The sequence below is a fragment of the Cervus elaphus genome, chromosome 22 (assembly GCF_910594005.1).
Source record: "Cervus elaphus chromosome 22, mCerEla1.1, whole genome shotgun sequence".
NCBI lineage: Eukaryota > Metazoa > Chordata > Mammalia > Artiodactyla > Cervidae > Cervus > Cervus elaphus.
This window is the reverse complement of record NC_057836.1, coordinates 54,055,694-54,077,594: the sequence shown is the minus strand read 5'-3', so window position 1 is coordinate 54,077,594 and position 21,901 is coordinate 54,055,694. Positions and strand designations below refer to the sequence as shown.

At 39.1% G+C, this 21,901-nt stretch overlaps 1 protein-coding gene across 1 annotated transcript in view; it reads left to right on the top strand.

The window, feature by feature from the left end:
* Window positions 1-21,901, top strand: part of ANO4 (anoctamin 4) — a 417,984-nt gene that overhangs the window by 387,638 nt on the left and 8,445 nt on the right. The window contains exon 27 of the mRNA XM_043882273.1: window positions 106-225. Coding sequence (XP_043738208.1) covers window positions 106-225 — 120 coding nt within the window. The remainder of the gene's footprint in view (window positions 1-105; window positions 226-21,901) is intronic.

Here is a 21,901-nt window from a genome sequence, read left to right as displayed (position 1 = left end):
CAGGTAAGACACCTATAACTGCAGGAATTTCTAGCAAGTAGACCCTTGGTAGATTGGATGCAAGGGTGATCAGAGTCTAATTACAGAATCTGTTTTCATTTTTAGGTGCATGGTTGGCTACGTGAATGCCAGCTTGTCTGTATTCCGAATTTCTGACTTTGAGAACAGATCTGAACCTGAGTCTGATGGCAGTGAGTTCTCGGGGACTCCTCTCAAGTACTGTAGGTAAGTGTAGCACACTTAGCCTCGGCTGGGCTGGCTCTGTCGTGGGGAGGTGTTGCATAGATAACAGCCCTTTTTTTTTCCCATTTATTTTTATTAGTTGGAGGTTAATTACTTTACAATATTGTAGTGGTTTTTGCCATACATTGACATGAATCAGCCATGGATTTACATGTGTTCCCCATCCCGATCCCCCCTCCCACCTCCCTCCCCATCCCATCCCTCTGGGTCTTCCCAGTGCACCAGCCCTGAGCACTTGTCTCATGCATCCAACCTGGACTGGCGATCTGTTTCACACTTGATAATATACATGTTTCGATGCTGATAACAGCCCTTTTTGACTGAGCGGCTTTAAAGCAGGGATTCTCAAACTTAACTATGCGTTACAGTCCTCTGGAGGATTTTAAAATCTCTTCACCAAGCTGCGACCCAGACTGATTAAAACACAATCTCTGAGCTGAATCCCAGGCTTCTAGATCCAGGAAGCCCATGTAAGAGGAACCCAAAGAGATCCCCACTAAGACATTATATTTAAAGTGTCAAAAGTTAAGAAAAGTAGAGAATATTAGAAGCAGCAAGAGAAAAGCAACTTGTTACATACACACAGGCATATCTCATTTTTGTGCACTTCACAGATACTGCATTTTTTAAAAGTTTAAGGTTTGTGACGTCTCTGATAGCTCAGTTGGTAAAGAATCCACAGGAGATCCCGGTTCGATCCCTGGGTTGGGAAGATCCCCTGGAGAAGGGAAAGGCTACCCACTCCAGTATTCTGACCTGGAGAATTCCATGGGCTGTATAGTCCGTGGGGTCACAAAGAGCTGGACATGACTGAGCGACTTTCACTGTACCTCACAAGGTTTGTGGTAGTCCTGTGTTGAGAAAGTCCATCAGTGCTGTTTTTCCAATAGCATTTGATCACTTTGTGACTCTGGCATGTTTTGGTAATTATCACCATATTTCAAAATTTTTCATTATTATATTTGCTGTGATGACCTATAATCAGTGATCTTTGGTGTTACTACTGTAATTGTTTTGGGGTGCTACAAACTATGCCCATGTAAGAAAGACAGTGATAAATGTTACATGTGTTCTGACTACTCTTTTTTACCCTGCTCTCCCTCTCCTTGGATTCCCCTCTTCCCTGACACAACAATATTAAAATTAGGCCAATTAATAACCTTTCAGTGGCCTGTAAGTGTTCAAGAGGAAGGAAAGCCTCACATCTCTGACTTTAAATTAAAAGCTAGAAATTAAAATTAAAATCAAGAAACGACTAAGCTTAGTTAGGAAGGCATGTTGAAAGCAGAGGTAAGCCCAAAGTTAGGCATCTTAAACCAAACAGTTTGCCAGGTTATAAGTGCAAAGGAAAAGTTCTTGGAGGAAATTTAAAGTGCTACTCCAGTGAACACCCAAATGAGAAGTAAAACAGCCTTACTGATGATCTGAAGAAAGTTTTAGTGATCTGTACAAAAGATCAAACCAGTAACAACATTTCCTTAAGCCAAAGCTTAATCCAGGGAGAGACCCTCACTCTTTCAATTCTGTGAGATCTGAGATAGATGTTCCTCATCCACAGAAAAGTTTGAAGCTGGCAGAGGTTGGTTCATGAGTTTAAAGAAAGAAGCTACCCCTATAACATGCAAGTGCTATTGTAGAAACTGCAGTTATTTATCCAGAAGATCTACCTAAAATACTTAATGAAGTACATTAAGTATACTAATGTATAAATACATATGTATACAAATGTATACATATATATACATACATATACAAATATATACATACAAATACAAATGTATAAATAATGTAATAATAAAACACACTAAACAACAGATTTTAAAGATAGATGAAGCAGCCTCTGTTGGAAGAAGATGTCATCTAGAACATTCATAGCTAGAGAGGAGAAGTCAATGCCTGACTTCAAACTTCAAAGGACAGGCTGACTCTCTCATTAAAGAGTTAATGAAGCCAGAGACGTGAAGCCAGTGCTCATTTACCATTCTGAAAGTCCTAGGGCCCTTAAGAATTATGCCAAGTCTAGTCTGCAGGTGTTCTATAAATGGAGCAATAAAGCCTGAATCACAGAAAATCTGTTTACAACATGGCTTTCTGAATATTTTAAGCCCACTGTTGAGACCTACTCCTTAGAGAAAAGATTCCTTTCCAAACATCACTGCTTAAGGCTGAGACTAAATGATAAGAGTAGAAGGACGTGAACTCACCTCTCCTTACAAAAACACCAAAATCACAAATAACTGCGGAACAACCATCAACTAATAACTACTGAAACCTACAAAAATAGATATTCTACACACAAAAATAGATATTCTACACCCAAAAATAAAGAAGCCACAACAGGATAGTAGGAAGGGTGCAATCATGATAAGTTAAATCACAGCCACCACCCAGTGGGTGACCCACAAACTGGAAAAGAATTATACCACAGAAATTCTCCCACAGGAGTGAAGGTTCTAAGCCCCATGTCAGGGTCCCCTGCAATGGTAGGCAGAGCCCCAGAAAATCTGGCTTTGAAGGCCAACAGGGTTTGATCACAGGAATTCCACAGGTCTGGGGAAAACAGAAACTCCCACTCTTAGAGGGCACACACAGGGTCTTGTGTACACGAGGACCCAAGGAAATAAACAGCGACCTCATAAGAGCCTGGGCCAGACCTACCCGCTAGTATCCGAGGGTCTCCTACAGAGGCAGGGGGCAACTGTGGCTCACTCCAGGGACAAAAACACAGTCAACGGAGTTCTGAGGAGTACTCATTAGCATCAGCCTTCCTGGAGGCCATCATTTTCTCACCCAGACCTGGCCTCAGCTTACAGCCGGCAGGCCAAGACACTTCAGGCCAAACAATGAACCAAGTGGGAACACAGCCCCATTCATCAGCAGACAGGCTGCTCAAAGTCTTCCTGAGCACACAGCTGCCTGATAAACACACCTCTTGGCATAGTCCTGCCCTGAGTGACAAGACCCAACTCCACCCACCAGCGGGCAGGAACCAGTCCCTCCCACTAAGAAGCATGAACAAGTCTCTTAGACCAGTCTCATCCACCAAGGTGAAGACAGCAGAAGAAGAATTACAACCTGCAGCCTTCAGAATGGAAACCACAATCACAGAAAGTTAGACAAAAAAAGACAGCCAAGGAATAGGTCCCAAATGAAGGAACAAGATAAAGCCTCAGAAAGACAACTAAATGAAGTGGAGACAGGCCATCTGCCCTAAAAAGAATTCAGAATAATGACAATAAAGAGGATCCAAGAGCTTGGAAAAAGAATGGAGGCATAGATCAAGAAGATAAATGTTTAACAAAGACCTAGAACTAAAGAACAAACAAAGGTGAACAGTAAAATAACTGAAATGAAAAATCCACTAGAAGAAATCAATAGCAGAATAACAGGCAGAAGAATGCATAAGTGAGCTGGAAGACAGGATGGTGGGAATCACTGTCATGGAATAGAATAAAAAAAAAAAAGAATGAAGAGAAATGAGGACAGTGTAAGAGACCTCTGGAATAACATTAATTGTGCCAACATTTGTATAACAGGGGTCCAAGGAAGAGAAAGGACCTGAGAAGATATTTGAAGAGATAATAGCTGAAAACTTCCCTTACATTGGAAAGGAGTCACTCAAGACCCAGAAATGCAGAGAGTCCTTATGGGGTAAACCCAGGGAGGAACATGTCAAGACATATAGTAATCAATTTGACAAAAATTAAAGACAAAGGAAAGATACTAAAAGCAATGAAGGAAAACAGCAAATAACATACAAGGGAATTCCCATAAGGTTATCAGATGATTTTTCAGCAGAAACTCTGAGGCCAGAAGAAAGTGGCACAATGTATTTACAGTGATGAAAGGGAAGAACGTACAACCAAGAATACTCTACTCAGCAAGACTCTCATTCAGATTTAACAGAGAAATCAAAAGCTTGACAGACAAGCCAAAGCTAAGAGAATTCAACACCACCAGACCAGCTTCGCAACAAATGCTATAGGAGCTTCTCTAGGTGAAAAACAAAAGGCCACAACTAGAAACAAAATTATGAAGGTAGGAAATCATCCCATGCACAAATATGACATCAAAACCAGCAATCTTGAGAAAAGGTGAGCACAAATGCAAGACACTGGAAATGCATGTGAAATTAAGAAGCCAGCAGCTTCATCTTTTATATGTATGTGCGTGTACACACAGATTGCTATATCAAAACCTCATGGGAACCACAAACTGAAAATCTACAATAGATACACACAGATAAAGAGAAAGGAATCCAAACACAACTCTAAAAGTAGTCATCAAATCACAAAGCAAAAGAGAAAGGGGAGAAAAATGAATTACAAAAATAAATCCAAAACAATTAACAAAATGACATTAAGAACATACATATTGATAATTACCTGAAACAGAAACAGATTAAATACTGCAATCAAAAGTCGCAGACTGGATGAATGGATACAAAAAACAAGGCCCATATATATGCTGTCTGCCAGGTGGCTCAGCTGATAAAGAACCCACCCGGAAACACAGGAGACACAAGAAATGCAGGTTCAGTCCTTGGGTTGGGAAGATCCCCTGGAGAAGGAAATGGCAACCCACTCCAGTATCCTTGCCTGGGAAATCCCATGAACAGAGGAGCCTGACAGGCTATAGTCCACAGGGTTGCAGAGAGTCAGACACGACTGAGTGCATATGCACACACACATGCAAGACCCACTTCAGATCTAGGGACACATACAAACTGAAAGTGAGAGGATAGAAAAGGTATTCCACGCAAATGGAAGTCAAAGGAAAGTTGGAGTAGCACTACTCATATCAGACAAAATGGACTTTAAAGACTGTTACAGGAGACAAAAGAAGAGAACTACATAATGATCAAGAGATCAATCCAAGAAGAAAATATAACAATTGTAAGTACATACGCACTCAACAAAGGAGCACCTCAATATATAAGGCAAATACTAACAGCCAGAAAAGGAGAAATCAACAGTAACAAAGTAATAATGGGGGACTTTAACACCCCCACTTTCATCAGTGAACAGATCATCCATACAAAAAAGTAATTAGGAAACACAGGCCTTAAATGGCAAATTAAACCAGGTAGACTTATTTATGTTTACAGAGCATTCCATCTAAAAGCAGCAGAACACACATTCTCAAGTGCACATGGAGCATTCTCCAGTTTGACCACATGCTGGGCCACAAAGCAAGCCTTGGTAAATTTAGGAAAACTGAAATCATATCACCAACCATCTTCTCTGATTATGAGACTATCTATCAGCTACAAGAAAAAAAACTAAAAAAACACAAACACGTGGAGGTTAAACAATATGCTCTTATACAACCAATGGATCACTGAAGAAATCAAAGAGAAAATTGAAAAAAGAGAGACAAATGAAAACAAAAGCATGATGATCCAAAACCTATGGGATGCAGCAAAAGCAGTTCTAAGAAGGAAGTTACAGCAATGCAGTCTTACCTCAGGAAACAAGAATCTCAAACAACCTAATCTTACACCTAAAGCAACTAGAGAAAGAAGAACAAACAAATTCCCAAAGTTAGTAGAAGGAAAGAAATCATAAAGATCAGAGCAGAAATAAATGAAATAGAGACAAAGGAAATAATAGAAAAGATCAAGGAAACTAAAAGCTGATTCTTTGAAAAGGCAAACAAAATTGATAAATCTTTAACCAGACTCAGCAAGAAAAAAGGGGAGAGGGCTTGAATAAAATAAAATAAGAAATGAAAAAGGAGAAGTTACGATGAACACCACAGAAATACAAAGGATCAGAAGAGACTACTGCAAGCAACTACATGCCAATAAAATGGACAACCTAGAAGAAATGGACAAATTCTTAGAAACTACAATCTCCCAAGACTAAACAGGAGAAAATAGAAAATACAAACATACCAGTCACAAGCACTGAAATGGAAACTGTGATTTAAAAACTCCCAACAAACCAAATGAGTTTGAGCAAGCTCCAGGAGTTGGTGATGGACAGGGAAGCCTGGTGTGCTGCAGTCCATGGGGTCACAAAGAGTCGGACATGACTGAGAGACTGAACTGAATAAACCCAAGTCTGGGGCCGCACTGCTTCACAGGTGAATTCTATCAAATATTTAGAGAAGAGTTAACACTATCCTTCTGAAACTGTTCCAAAAAATTGCAGAGGAAAGAGCACTTCCAAACTCCTTCTATGAAACCATCATCACCCTGATATAAAAACCAAATAAAGATACCACAAAAGAAAATTACAGGCCAATATCACTGATAAACATAGATGCAAAAATCCTAAAACAAAATACTAGCAAACTGAATCCAACAATACATTAAAAGGATCATACACTATGATCAAGTGAAATTTACCCCAGAAATGCAAGGATATTTCAGTATTGGCACATCAATCAGTGTGGTATATAACATCATATATTGAAGAATAAAAACCATATGATCATCCCAATAGTTTCAGAAAAAGCTTTTGACAAGTTTAACACCATTTATGATTAAAAAAAAAAAAAACTCTCCAGAAAATGGGCATAGAGCAGACATGCGTACATGCATGGCAACTCGCTTCAGTTGTATCTGACCCTTTGTGACCTATGGACTGTAGCCTGCCAGGCTGCTCTGTCCATGGACTCTCCAAGCAAGAATATTGGAGTGCCTTGCCATGCCCCCTCCAAGGGAACCCAAGGATCAAACCCATGTCTATTACATCTCCTGCATTGGCCAACATGTTCTTTACCACTAGCACCACCTGGAAGGCCCAGAGGGGACATACCTAAAGATAATAAAGGCCATATGACACAGAAGAACTATACAAAAAAGATCTTCATGACCCAGATAACCACAATGGTGCGATCACTCAGCTAGAGCCTGATATCCTGGAATGCGAAGTCAAGTGACCCTTAGGAAACATCACTATGAACAAAGCTAGTGGAGGTGATGGAATTCCAGTTGAGCTATTTCAAATACTAAAAGATGATGCTGTGAAAGTGCTGCACTCAATATGCCAGCAAATCTAGAAAACTCAGCAGTGGCCACAGGACTGGAAAAGGTCAGTTTTCATTCCCATCCCAAAGAAAGGCAATGCCAAAGAATGTTCAAACTACCACACAGTTGCATTCATCTCACACGCTAGCAATGTAATGCTCAAAATTCTCCAAGCGAGGCTCAACATTACATGAACCAAGAATTTCCAGATGTCCAAGCTGGATTTGGAAAAGGCAGAGGAACCAGATATCAAAGTGTCAACATCCATTGGATCACTGAAAAAGCAAGAGAGTTTCAGAAAAGCATCTATTTCTGCTATATTGACTACACCAAAGCCTTTGACTGTGTGGATCACCACAAACTGGAAAATTCTTCAAGAGATGGGAATACCAGACCACCTGACCTGCCTCCTGAGAAATCTGTTTGCAGGTCAAGAAGCAACAGTTAGAACTGGACATGAAACAACAGACTGGCTCCAAATTGGGAAAGGAGTATGTCAAGGCTGTATATGTCACCTTGCTTATTTAAATTATATGCAGAGTACATCAGGCAAAATGCCGGGCTAGATGAAGCACAAGCTGGAATCAAGATTGCTAGGAGAAATATCAATAACCTCAGATATGCAGATGACACCACCCTTATGGCAGAAAGCAAAGAAGAACTAAAGAGCCTCTTGATGAAAGTGAAAGAGGAGAATGAAAAAGTTGGCTTAAAGCTCAAAATTCAGAAAACTAAGATCATGGCATCTGGTCCCATCACTTCATGGCAAATAGATGGGGAAACAAAGGAAACAGTGACAGACTTTATTTTCTTGGAGTCCAAAATCACTGCAGAGGGTGACTGCAGCCATGAAATTAAAAGACACTTGCTCCTTGCAAGAAAAGCTATGACCAACCTAGACAGCATATTAAAAAGCAGAGACATTACTGACAAAGGTCTGTCTAGTCAAAGCTATGGTTTTTCCAGTAGTCATGTATGGATGTGCGAGTTGGACTATAAAGCAAGCTGAACACAGATGAACTGATGTTTTTGAACTGTGGTGTTGGAGAAGACTCTTGAGAGTCCCTTGAACTGCAAGGAGATCCAACCAGTCCATCCTAAAGGAAATCAGTCTTGAGTGCTCATTGGAAAGACTGATGCTGAAGCTGAAATTCCAATACTTTGGCCACCTGATGCGAAGAACTGACTCCTTTGAAAAGACCCTGATGCTGGGAAAGATTGAAGGTGGGAGGAGAAGGGGATGACAGAGGATGAGATGGTTGGATGGCATCACTGACATGATGGACATGAATTTGAGTAGACTCCAGGAGTTGGTGATGGACAGGGAAGCCTGGTGTGCTGCAGTCCATGGGGTCACAAAGAGTCGGACACGACTGAGTGACTGAACTGAACTGATAACAGAGTTACAGCTAACAACATACTCAATGGTTAAAAACTCAAAGCTTTTCCTCTCAGACCAGAAATAAGACAGGGATGTCCACTCTCACCATTTTTGTTCAATATAGCTTTGGAAGCCCTAACAAAAGCTCACTAATTAGTGACAAGATAACACATGATACTGTAAAACTCCCTGGTAAAGGTCAATATATAGAAAATGTAGTGGAATAATCAGTTATAAAGTTAGTATGAAAGTCACAAGAAAAAAGTCCAAAAAAATGACTGCAACTACAATAATTACCTAAGGGATACACAAGATAATAAAAATGTGAGTTGTCACATTAGAAACATAAAACATGGTGAGGGGAGCTTTAGGATGCCAAAAATGTAGCACTTCAGAAAACATTCAAACTTAAGTTGCAATCAACTTAAAACAGACTGTTACAAATCCAAGCTGTTATATGTGTGCCTTATGCTAACCACAAAGCAGAAACCTATAGTACAACACAAAAGGTAGTAGACTCTAATCATAAGTCTGAAGAAAGTCAAGCCCAAAAGGAAGAAAGCAAGAGAAAGGGAAAGGAACAAAGAGAACTACACAATAGCCAGAAAAGAAGAAACAAGAGGGAAATAAGTACATACCTATCAATACCTATTTTCAATGTAAGTGAATTAAATTCTCCAGTTAAAAGACATAGAGTGGCTGAATGGAAAAAAAAGTAAGACATCTCAATGCTGCCTACAAAAAACTCATTTCAGATGCAAAAACACAAACAACTCAAACAGGAAGGAGTCGAAAAAAAGTATTTTGTGAAAATGGAAATCTGATGAAAGTTGGAGTATCTATACTTACATCAGACAGAATAAGACTTTAAAACAAAATAATAACAAAAGAAGGTCATTACATAGTGATAAAGGGGTCAACCCAACAAGAAAATATATTTCCCAATACAGGAGCACCTAACTATATAAAACAAATATTGATATACCTATTGACATACCTATACCTAAAGGAAGAAATGAACAGCAGTACAACACTAGGGGACTTTTATACCACAGTAGATCATCCAAACAAACCAACAACAACAACAAAAAATCAATAAACATTGGTCTTAAAGGACTTTAGACAAAAGGACTTAATAGATAAGTACAGAACATTCCATCAAAAGCAACAGAATTTACATCTTCTCAAGTGCACATGGAACGTTCTCCGGGATATATCATGTTATGTCACAAGTCTCAATAAATTTAGAAGACTGAAATCATATCAAGCATCTTTTCTGACCATAATGGTGTGAAATGAAGCAAGAAATCAATTACAGAAAGAAAACTGGAAAAGTTACATATATGTGGAAACTAAACAACATGCTACAGAACAACCAATGGTTCAAAGCAATCAAAAGAGACATCAAAAATTACCTTGAGACATTTGAAAATGAAAAATACAACATACCAAAACACGGGATGCAGCCAACGCAGTTCTCAGAGGAAAGGTGACTGCCTTAGGAAACAAGAAAGGTCTCAAACAGCATAACTTTACATCTCAAGGAACTAGAACAAAGTCCAAAGTTAATAGAAGGAAGGAAATAAAGTTCAGAGTGGAAATAAGACTAAAAAGATGAAACTAAGAGCTGATTCTTTTAACAATGAACAAACTCAACAAACCTTTAACTAGACTCACCAAAAAACAGAGGACTCAAATAAAACCAGAAATCAAGAAGAGATATTACAACAGATTCCACAGAAATACTAATGATCCTAAGAGACTATTAGGAACAGTTATATGCCAACAAATTTGACAACCTAGAAAAGATGGAAAAATTCCTAGAAACATACAACCTACGAAGACTGAACCAGGAAGAAAGAAAATCTGAACTGGGTACTAATAAAGAGAGTGAATCAGTAATCAAAAACCTCCCAACAAACAAAAGTCCAGAAGCAGATGGCTTCACTATGAATTCTTCTAAATAGTAAAATAAATTCTACTATTAGTCAAATTCTACTAATATTCTATTAATACCAATTTTTCTCAAACTCTTTCAAAAAACAGCAGAGGAGGGAATGCTTCCAAGGTCATTTTATGTCACCAGCATTACTGGACAAAGGCACCACGAGCCACAAACAAGACACTGCAAGAAATTACAGGCCAATGTCACCGATGAATAAATGCAGAAATCCTCAACAAAATATTAGCAAACCAGATTCAGCAATATATTAAAAGGCTCATACACCATAATCAAGTGGGATCTATCCTAGGATTGCAAGGATGGCTCAACATATGCAAATCACTGTGATATGCCACACTGACAAAATAAAGGATAAAAATTAATCATCTCAATAGATGCAGGAAAAAAAATTGACAAAATTTAACATCAATTATGATAAAAAAAAAAAAAAAACTCTCAACAAAGTGGTTATAGAGTGACTGCATGCACTTCAACATAATCATGGCCATATATGACAAACCCATAGCTAATGTCACACTCAAAGATGAGAAGCTGAAATGAAAGCTTTTCCTCTAAAATCAGCAACAAAACAAGGAGGCTATCACCACTTCTTTTGCAGCCTAGTATTGGAAGTCCTAGGCTAAAAAAGAAAAGAAATAAAAGGCATCCAAATCAAGAAGGAAAAGGTAAAATGGCCACTATTTGCAGATGACATGATATTCTATATAGAAAATCAAAACACTGTTTTGAACTAATAAATTCAGTAAAGTTGCATGATATAAAATCAGTATACAAATAATTATATACACTAACAACAAGCTGTCAGAAATAGAAATTAAGAAAACAATCCCATTTACAATTGCATCAAAAATAATGTCTAGGAATAAATTTACTTTTTTTCTATTTTTTTTCTTTTTTTTTTTTACCACTATCCATGCCAGAACTTCCTGATCTATCTTTCTTTTTCTTTTTTTGGCCACCCACACAACTTGCAGGATCTTAGTTCCCCCACCAGGGATTGAACCAGTGCCCTGGGCAGTGAAAGCACAGAGTTTTCACACTGGATTACATGGGAATTTTCCTACTTATTCTTTTCTTTTTTTTTTTTTAACCTCACCATGCAGCATATAGGAGTTCCCTTGTGGCTCAGAGGGTAAAGCATCTGCCTGCAATGAGGGAGACCTGGGTTCAATCCCTGGGTGTGGAAGATCCCCTGGAGAAGAAAATGACAACCCACTCCAGTATTCTTGCCTGGAAAACCCCATGGACGGAGAAGCCTGGTGGGCCACAGTCCACGGAGTCTCAAAGATTCGGACACGACTGAGTGACTTTATTTTCGCTTTTCATGCAGCATATAGGATCTTAGTACCACAGTGTATGTTAGTTGCTCAGTTGCATCTGACTCTTTGAAACCCCCTTGACTGTAGTCGCCAGGCTCCTCTGTCCATGGAATTCTCCAGGTAAGAAAAACCAAGATTTTGGCTGACAACAAGAATACTGGAGGGGGTAGCCATTCCCCTCTCCAGGGCATCTTCCTGACCCAAGTATCAAACCTGGGTCTCCTGCATTGCAGGCAGATTAGTCCCCCAACCAGTAATCAAACCCGTGCCGCCGGCAGTAGAAGTACAGAGTATTCCAGAGACATCCCTACCTTGTTCTGCATAAGTACCACCGGGCTTCCCAGGTGACACTGGTAGTAAAGAACCCAACTGCCAGTGCAGGAGACATAAGAGACTTGGGTTCGATCCCTGGGTGGGGAAGATCCCCCGGAGGAGAGCATGGCAACCCACTCCAGTATTCTTGCCTGGAGAATCCCGTGGACTAAGGACTCTGGTGGGCTATGGTCCATGGGGTTGCAAAGAGTCAGACACGACTGAAGCCACTTTACACACACGCATATGTACCACCAGTGGCTCAATGGTAAAGAATCTGCCTGCAGTGCAGGAGACCCCTCCTAGCCCTAATTTGGGAAGATCCCCTGGAGAAGGAAATGGCAACGCACTCCAGTATTCTTGCCTGAAAAATCCCATGGACAGAGTAGCCTGGCAGGCCACATGGAATTGTAGAAGAGTTGTACATGACTAAGCAACATCAACTCTTGAAGGATGTTAAAATTCTTGACTTTTTACTCCTATGAGTGCTACAGTAAACATCCTTTTTTTTTTTTTTTTTTTTTCAACTACAGAGGGCAGGTCTTTATTCCCAATCCCGATCCCCCCTCCCACCTCCCTCTCCACCCGATTCCTCTGGGTCTTCCCAGTGCACCAGGCCGGAGCACTTGTCTCATGCATCCCACCTGGGCTGGTGATCTGTTTCACCATAGATAGTATACATGCTGTTCTTTTGAAATATCCCACCCTCACATTCTCCCACAAAGTTCAAAAGTCTGTTCTGTATTTCTGTGTCTCTTTTTCTGTTTTGCATATAGGGTTATCGTTATCACCTTTCTAAATTCCATATATATGTGTTAGTATGCTGTAATGTTCTTTATCTTTCTGGCTTACTTCACTCTGTATAATGGGCTCCAGCTTCATCCATCTCATTAGGACTGGTTCAAATGAATTCTTTTTAATGGCTGAGTAATATTCCATGGTGTATATGTACCACAGCTTCCTTATCCATTCATCTGCTGATGGGCATCTAGGTTGCTTCCATGTCCTGGCTATTATAAACAGTGCTGCGATGAACATTGGGGTGCACGTGTCTCTTTCAGATCTGGTTTCCTCAGTGTGTATGCCCAGAAGTGGGATTGCTGGGTCATATGGCAGTTCTATTTCCAGTTTTTTAAGGAATCTCCACACTGTTTTCCATAGCGGCTGTACTAGTTTGCATTCCCACCAACAGTGTAAGAGGGTTCCCTTTTCTCCACAGCCTCTCCAGCATTTATTGCTTGTAGACTTTTGGATAGCAGCCATCCTGACTGGCGTGTAATGGTACCTCATTGTGGAGTAAACATCCTTTTTGTGTATTGTTGAGTTGTATGTGAATATTCTTTCAGAATGGATTTCTAAAATTGTTTTTGGTGGATTGGTAGACAGATATCTTACATTTTGACAGGAATTGTCATACTGTGACCAAAGTGAAGAGAAAGAGGTGGGCACGCATTTGAAAGGTATGGAGAAGAACACTCCAGGCTAAGATATTTTGAAGGCAAAGGCCCTGAAGCAGAAGAGAGCTACAGGTTCCAGAGGTGAAGGAAGGTGCTGTGACTGGGTTTAGTGAGGAAGAAGTGACATAGGCTTGGCAAAGTCAAGTAGAGGCATTGGGAGTTTGCATTTTAAGTGCTATTTGGAGCCATTGAAGAGTATTTAACAAAAGTGGTTCTATTGAAGTGCTGTGCTTAGTCACTCAGTCGTGTCTGACTCCCTGTGACCTTGGACTGTAGTATGCCAGGCTCTTCCGTCCACGGGGATTCTCCAGGCAAGAAGGCTGGAGTGGGCTGCCATGCCCTCCTCCAGGGGATCTTCCCAACCCAGGTCTCCCACATTGCAGGCGGATTCCTCACTCTAGGAATAAATTTAACCAAGGAAATGAAAGACCTGTACACTGAAAACTGTAAGACACTGATAGAATAAACTGAAAACAGGAATTTTTAAAAATACTTCATACTTATGGATTATAGGAATTAATATTGTTAAAATGTCCATACTACCCAAAGCAATATACAGATTCAGTACAATCCTTATCAAAACCCCAAGTGCATTTTGCATGGAAGTAGAATAATCTTAAAATCTGTGTAGACAGGGAGGCCTGGTGTGCTGTGGTTCATGGGGTCGCAAAAAGTCGGACACGACTGAGCGACTGAACTGAACTGAACAAAAGACCCAGAATACCCAGAGTAACCTTGAGAAAGAAGAAAAGGCTGGAAACATCTCTCTTCCTTATTCCAAATTATATTACAAAGAAATAATCATCAAAACAGTCACAGTAACAGTAATTAGTACTATTAGCTGACATAAAAACAGACACATAGATTAGCAGAACAGAATCAAGAACCCAGAAATAAACCCACACAAATATAGCCAATTTATGACAAAGGAGTGAAGAATATACAATGGAGAAAGGATAGCTGCTTCCTTTCTGGTGCTGGGAAAACGAGACAGCCTCATGCAGAAAATGAAACTGGACCTCTGTCTTACACCATACATAAAATTTAACTCAAAAATCGATTAAAGATTTTAATTTAAGACTTTAATTTAAGACTTGAAACCATAAAAGTTCTAGAAGAAAACAAAGGCAGTAAGCAACTTGACACCAATTTTGGTGATCATGTCTTAAATCTGACACCAAAAACAAAGCAACAAAAGCAAACATATACAAGTGGGAGTATATCAACCTGCACAGCAAAGGAGATCATCAATAAAATGAAAAGGCCATCTACTGAACAGGAGAAAATATTTGCAAATAGTTTTTCTGATTAGAGGTTAATATCCTAAATATATAGAGAACTCATATATTCAATGGCAGGGGGAAATGTCATTTTAAAATGGGCAAAGGATCTGAACAGACATTTTTCCAAAGAAGCATAAAGGTAAGTCAAGAGGTACATAAAAAGATACCCAGTGTCACTAATCATCAAGGAAATGGGAGTCAGAACACAATGATGTAGCACTTCACACCTGTTAGAATGGCTATTGTCAAAGAAGCGGAAGAATAACAAGTGTTGCCTAGGGTGTGAAGAACAGGGAACCCCCATGCACTGCTGCTGTGACTGTAAATATAGGCAGCCACTAAGGCGCTAGTACCGGAGAAGGAAATGGCAACCCACTCCAGTGTTCTTCCCTGGAGAATTCCATGGACAGAGGAGCCTGGCAGACTACATAGTCCGTGGGGTCGCAAAGAGTCGGACACAACTGGGGGGCTAACACACATACCCACATGGCACTAGTGTGGCGGTTCCTCAAAAAGTTAAAAACTGAACTGCTGTATGATTCAGCAATTCCACTACTGGGTATTTATCCAAAGGAAACAAATCCCTAACTCAAAAAATAGTCTGCACCGCCATAATGCTACAGTAGTGTAGCATTATTTATAATAGCCAAGACAGACTTAGAAACAATCTAAGTGCCTACTGACTGATACATGTATAAAGAAAATGTGGTGTGTATATACAATGGAATATTATTCAAACATAAAATAGGAGGAAATCCTATTGGGACAGCATGGATGGATTTTGAGGGTTTTATGCTAAAGTGAAATATGTTAGACAGAAAAAGACAAATACCATATACTCTCACTTATGTATAGAATCTAAATAAAATCTGAACTCACAGATTCAGAGATCAGACTGGTAGCTATCAAAGGCTTGGGGTGGCATGGGCAAAATGCATTATAAAGTAAGCTAATTCTAGGGATGTAATGCACAGTATGATGACTATAGTTAATAATACTGTATTGTATATTTGAAAATTGCTAAGATTGCCTTAGGTGGTATAGTCATTTTAACAACACTGATTCTTCCAGTCCAAGAACATGGTGTATCTTCCCATCTCTTGGTGTCATTTTTTACTTCTTTCATAAGTATCTTACAGTTTTTGAAGTATAGGTCCTTTGCCTCATTTAGGTAGGTTTATTCCAAGGTATTTTATACTTTTTGATGCAGTAATAAATGGGATTGTTTCCTTAATTTTTTTCCTTAATGACTCAAGGCAATCTACAATTTCGGTGAAATCTCTATCAAGTTACCAATGACATTTTCCACACAGCTAGAACAAAAAAAAAAAAAATGTTAATTTATATGGAAACACAAAAGACTCTAAATAGCAATAGCAACCTTAAGAAAAACAGAGCTGCAGGAATCAGGCTTCTTGACTTTAGACTATATTACAAAGCAAGAGTAATCAAAACAATATGGTACTGGCACAAAAATAGAAATATAGATAAATGGAACAGAATAGAAATCCCAAAAATAAACCCACATATTTGTACTCAATTAATCTACAACAAAGGTGGCAAAAATACACAATGGAGAAAAGATGGTCTCTTCTGTAAGTAGTGCTGGGAAAACTGAAAAGCTACATGTAAAAGAATGAAATTAGAACATTCTCTAACACCATATACAAAAATAAACTCAAAACAGATTAAAGACCTAAATCTAAGACTGGTTACTATAAAACTTGTAGAGGGAAACATGAGACTCTAATATAGTATGAGACCAGGACTCTCTTTAACATAAATCACCACAATATCTTTTTGGATCCATCTTCTACAGTAATGGAAATAAAAACAAACAAATGGGACCTAATTAAAAGCTTTTGTACAGCAAAGGAGCCCATCAACAAAATGAAAAGACAGCCTACAGAACGGGAGACAATATTTGTAAGTGATGCTACTGACGTGGGTTTAATATCGAAAATATACAAACAGCTTATACAATGCTACAACAACAAAAAACAGTCCAATCAAAAAAATGGACGGAGGATACAGACATTTCTCCAAAGAAGAGATACAGATGGCCAAAGGCACATGAAAAAATGCTCAGCATTACTAATTATTAGAGAAATGCAAATCAAAACTAAAAGGAGGTATTGCCTCACACTGGTCAGAATGGTCATCATCAAAATGTCTACAAATAACACATGCTGTTGGCTGGAATGTAAATTGGCATGGCCACTGTAGGGAACAGTATAGAAGTTCCTTGAAAAACTAAAAATGGTTACCTTATGATCCTGCAATCCCACTCCTGGGCATGTATCCAGGGGAAACCATAATTCGAAAAGATACCTGCACCCCGGTGTTCACTACAGCACTATTTATAGTACCAAGACATGGAAGCAACCTAAATGTCCATCAACCGAGGAGTGGATACAAAAAGATGTAATACATACAATCGAATATTACTCAACCATGAAGAGAATGAAATAATACCATTTGCAACAACATGGGTGGACCTGGAGCTTATAATACTAAATAAACTCTGCCAAACAAAGACAAATGTCATGATATTGCTTATATGTGAAATCTTAAAGATACAGATTTATTTATGTCCCAAACAAACAGACTCATAGGCATAAAAAACCTCAAAATAAAAAGTTTTTTAAGACCTAAAAAAAAAACAAAAAAAAACAACTTGTGGTTATCAAAGGAGAAAACGTGAGCAAGGGGTAAATTAGGAGGATGAGATTAACATAGACACACTATTATATATAAAATAGATAATCAATAAGGAACCACTGTATAGCACAGGGAACTATATTCAATATTTCATAAAACCTGTAAGAATTATTACAAAATCTGATATTTATATGTGTGTGTGTGTGTGTTTTCTGAATCTCTGTGCTCTCCATCTGAAACTAACATGATGCTCTACATGTGCTCTACATCTGAAGCTAACATGATATGGTCAATCAACTATATTTTGATTTTAAAAAGTTGCAGGGACTTCTCTAGTGGTCCAGTGATTGAGGATCTACCATCCAGGGCAGGGGATGTGGGTCTGATCCCCCCTACAACTAGAAAAAGCCTGTGTGCTGCTATGAAGACCCAGTGCAGCCCAAAATTAATAATATTAATAATAAAGTTGCAGCGGAAGTAGATCTTAAAAATTCTCATCACCGGAAAATAAATAAATAAAAGCAGAACCCAGAGCGCTATGCAGAGCACTGCAACCAACTTTTACCCGAAGGGCATTTGCTGAACTGGGTAGACTTAAGCTTTATTTTTCAAAACTTTGATGCTTAGGGAATCTGAAAGAAAATAGAGAAATTACTAGCTTGTGAATATAAATCTAAACACCTACTACATAAGACAACAATGTTCATACTACAGTCTGCTATGCAGCAATGGCCACATGCAACAGCACCGGTAAATCTTGTAGCACCATGGGGGGAAAAAAGAAAGTCTCAGAAGGCTACAGACAGGATAGCATACTTTCGAGAGAATTCAAAACAGACCGAACTGAACAATATCATGCAGACAAATGAATATACATATACCTGCAAAAATACATGTTAATGATAAAAGTGAAGTTCAGGATAAGGGAAGCAAGGAGATGAGATGAAGGAGAAGCCCAGAGGTAGATAAAAGTTGCCAGTACATACACACCAAAGAAACCAGATCTGAAAGAGACACGTGCACCCCAATGTTCATCGCGGCACTGTTTATAATAGCCAGGACATGGAAGCAACCTAGATGCCCATCAGGAGACGAATGGATAAGGAAGCTGTGGTACATATACACCATGGAATATTACTCAGCCGTTAAAAAGAATTCATTTGAATCAGTTCTAATGAGGTGGATGAAACTGGAGCCTATTATACAGACTGAAGTAAGCCAGAAAGAAAAATACAGAAAAATACCAATACAGAAAAATACCAATTCCATATATATGGAATTTAGAAAGATAGTAACGATAACCCTATATGCGAAACAGAAAAAGAGACACAGATGTACAGAACAGACTTTTGGACTCTGTGGGAGAAGGCGAGGGTGGCATGTTTCAAGAGAATAGCATCGAAACATGTATATTATCTATGGTGAAACATCACCAGCCCAGGCTGGATGCATGAGACAAGTGCTCTGGGCTGGTGCACTGGGAAGACCCAAAGGAATCGGGTGGAGAGGGAGGTGGGAGGGAGGATCAGGATGGGGAATACATGTAAATCCATGGCTGATTCATGTCAATGTATGACAAAATCACTACAATTTTGTAAAGTAATTAGCCTCCAACTAATAAAAATAAATGGAAAAAAAAAAGAAATGCAGAGAATGAAGAACACTCAAGATATTTTTGAAGAATAACAAAGTGGAGATTTACCTTATATTAGACACAGTATAAAATTATAGTAATTATATCAGTGTGTTGTTTAACATCTGAATAGAAAATGGAATAGAATTGAGAACTCAAAATTTAAGTTAGGTAATAAAGATTTAATTGCAAAATAAAACATACAGTATGATTCCATTTATATAGAATTCAAAGCAGATAAAACTAAGCACTGCTGTCTTCAGGAACACTTGCATGAGTAGCATAATTATATAGAAAAGCAGAAAATGGCAACAGTTGTCACCTCTCAGGTGTCTGGCATTGACAGTAAGACACTGATCACACTGTTTTAACTTGGATGAGTTTCACATAGCATTCTTTTAAACATACATATGTTTTTATTTTCACAGTTCACAAAGAAAAATGGGAATGAATTAACTAGTTCTAGAATATACCTGGTGCTAGAAAAATAATATTGCAGGCCAGCTATCCATTTCCTGAGAAATAAAAGCAGCTTTAGAGAATATACTAACTTAAAAGGGAACATCCTGCCTTTCCTATGTGTAAAGTTGAAACCAAGAAACTTAAAGCTTTACTTTCAAAAAGAAAATTCTGACTCACTTGGGAAAATTCCTCCACACGTTAACATTACTGGACTGTTCAATGTCTTGGAAGGTGCTAGGCTAAAAGATCAGAAGAGTGACACTGATTTATTCATTTGAGGCTTGGTTTCCTGGCTGTTTCTACAGAAGGAAAAGGAACTGTTCTCTTTGTATTGATACAAGTGCCAGAGAACATGTAGCCAACCATTTTGCAAAAGAAAGATTAGACTTTGCATCAAAAACAAAGACATGGGACACATCTGGGCACAGCCCTCTCCAAAACATCTGTCAAGTGGAAAAAGCAAGGAGATCAGGGGTAGGTGCTGGAGCGTGAACTGAGAGCTCCACTCATAGTCATTCACAAGCTCATAGAAGAAAAGAGTGAGTCCAAAATTTTAGAGCAGGCTGAGACAGACCCTAAGTGTGTTGAAAGGGAAAGTTCATGTCCAGAGATGCTTTGTGCATCATTTAGTCAGGCAAACCCTGAGCATGGTTCTAGTGTACTCTCTAGTGCGTAATTCTGGAGACAGTTGCAGGCAGCAAAGATGACAAACTCATGCTACCACTGAGTTTTAATTCCCTTAGGGTAGTAAGAAGAAATTTCTAGAGAGAAACTTGACTTTATGGTACAATGGCTTAAGAGAGTTGGAAGCCAGAAATCTGCTGCTTCTGAAAACGAACTTCCTAAGAATTTCACAATTTCTGATTCCTGTTCTCAGAACCTAAGTGGCCATGTAGACATGTTGTGTTTCTCTGGGTACAGGTTAGCGGAACTCTGTGATCTATCACAAATGGGCATATATGACTCACAGTCTGAATAAACAGATGCACATTCTCAACAACGAATCCTGCATAGAAATTTTCTAAAATGTTTCCAACTCACCATAGCCATGAGTTTGTGTTTTCTAAATATGAAAAAGCATATAGTAAAGAACATTAATTTTTTAAATTTTGAAAAAACATAAAGTAACATTTAAAACCACCACCTACAACCTTTTGCTTCCCTTGTAGCTCAGTTGGCAAAAAATCTCCTGCAATGCAGGAGACCTGGGTTCAATACCTGAGTCAGGAAGATCCCCTGGAGAAGGCAACCCACCCAATATTCTTGCCTAGAGAATCCCATGGACAAAAGAGCCAGGCATGCTACAGTCTATGGGGTCACAAGAGTCGGACACAACTTAGCAACTAAACTAACCAACCTAAAATCTTTTAAACATATATATGTTTTTTTTTTCACAATTCAAAAAAAATGGGAATGAATTAACTAGTGCTAGAATATCCCAGGTGCAAGCCTGTCAAGCTCCTCTGCCCGTGGGATTCTCTAGGCAAGAATACTGGAGTGGGTTGCCATTCCCTTCTTCAGGGGAGCTTCCTGACCCAGGGATCAAACCCAGGTCTCCTACAGCACAGGGAGATTCTTTATCATCTGAGCCACCAGGGAAGCCCCAAAACCTTTTATCTTTTGTGAATTTACAAATAGTCATTGTGTTTGATAATCTATTCTCGTTGAATCATGAAAAGTATTTCATTATTCTAAGTTTCATACTTATATTTAATGGCTGTTTATATTTGACATGTCCCTAATTTATTCAGCTATGCTGAATGAAGGAATTCTTTTATTTGCCTTGAATTTATAGCAGGACTTATAAGATACATATGGGGCTTCCCTGGTGGTCCAGTGGTTAAGAATCTGCCTTGCAACGCAAGGGACATGGGGAATGATCCCTAGCATGAGAGGATCCCACATGCCGCGGAGCGGCTAAGCCCATGTGCCACAACTAAGGTTGTGCTCTAGAGCCCCTGAGCCACGACCTCTGAGCCTGCCTGGAACCTGTGCTCCCAGCGAGAGAGGCCACCAGCATGAGTCCATGCACCACAAGGAACAGTAGCCTCCACCCCGCAACTAGAGAAAGCCCACAGGCAGCAGTGAAGACCTGGAGCAGCCAAACAGTAAAGTAAAGAAATCAATCTTAAAAAATTATACATCTGAATTGTATTTTATGGAAATAATCAAGGGAAATGGTCCGCAAAATCAAGGAAAAGCCATGATTTT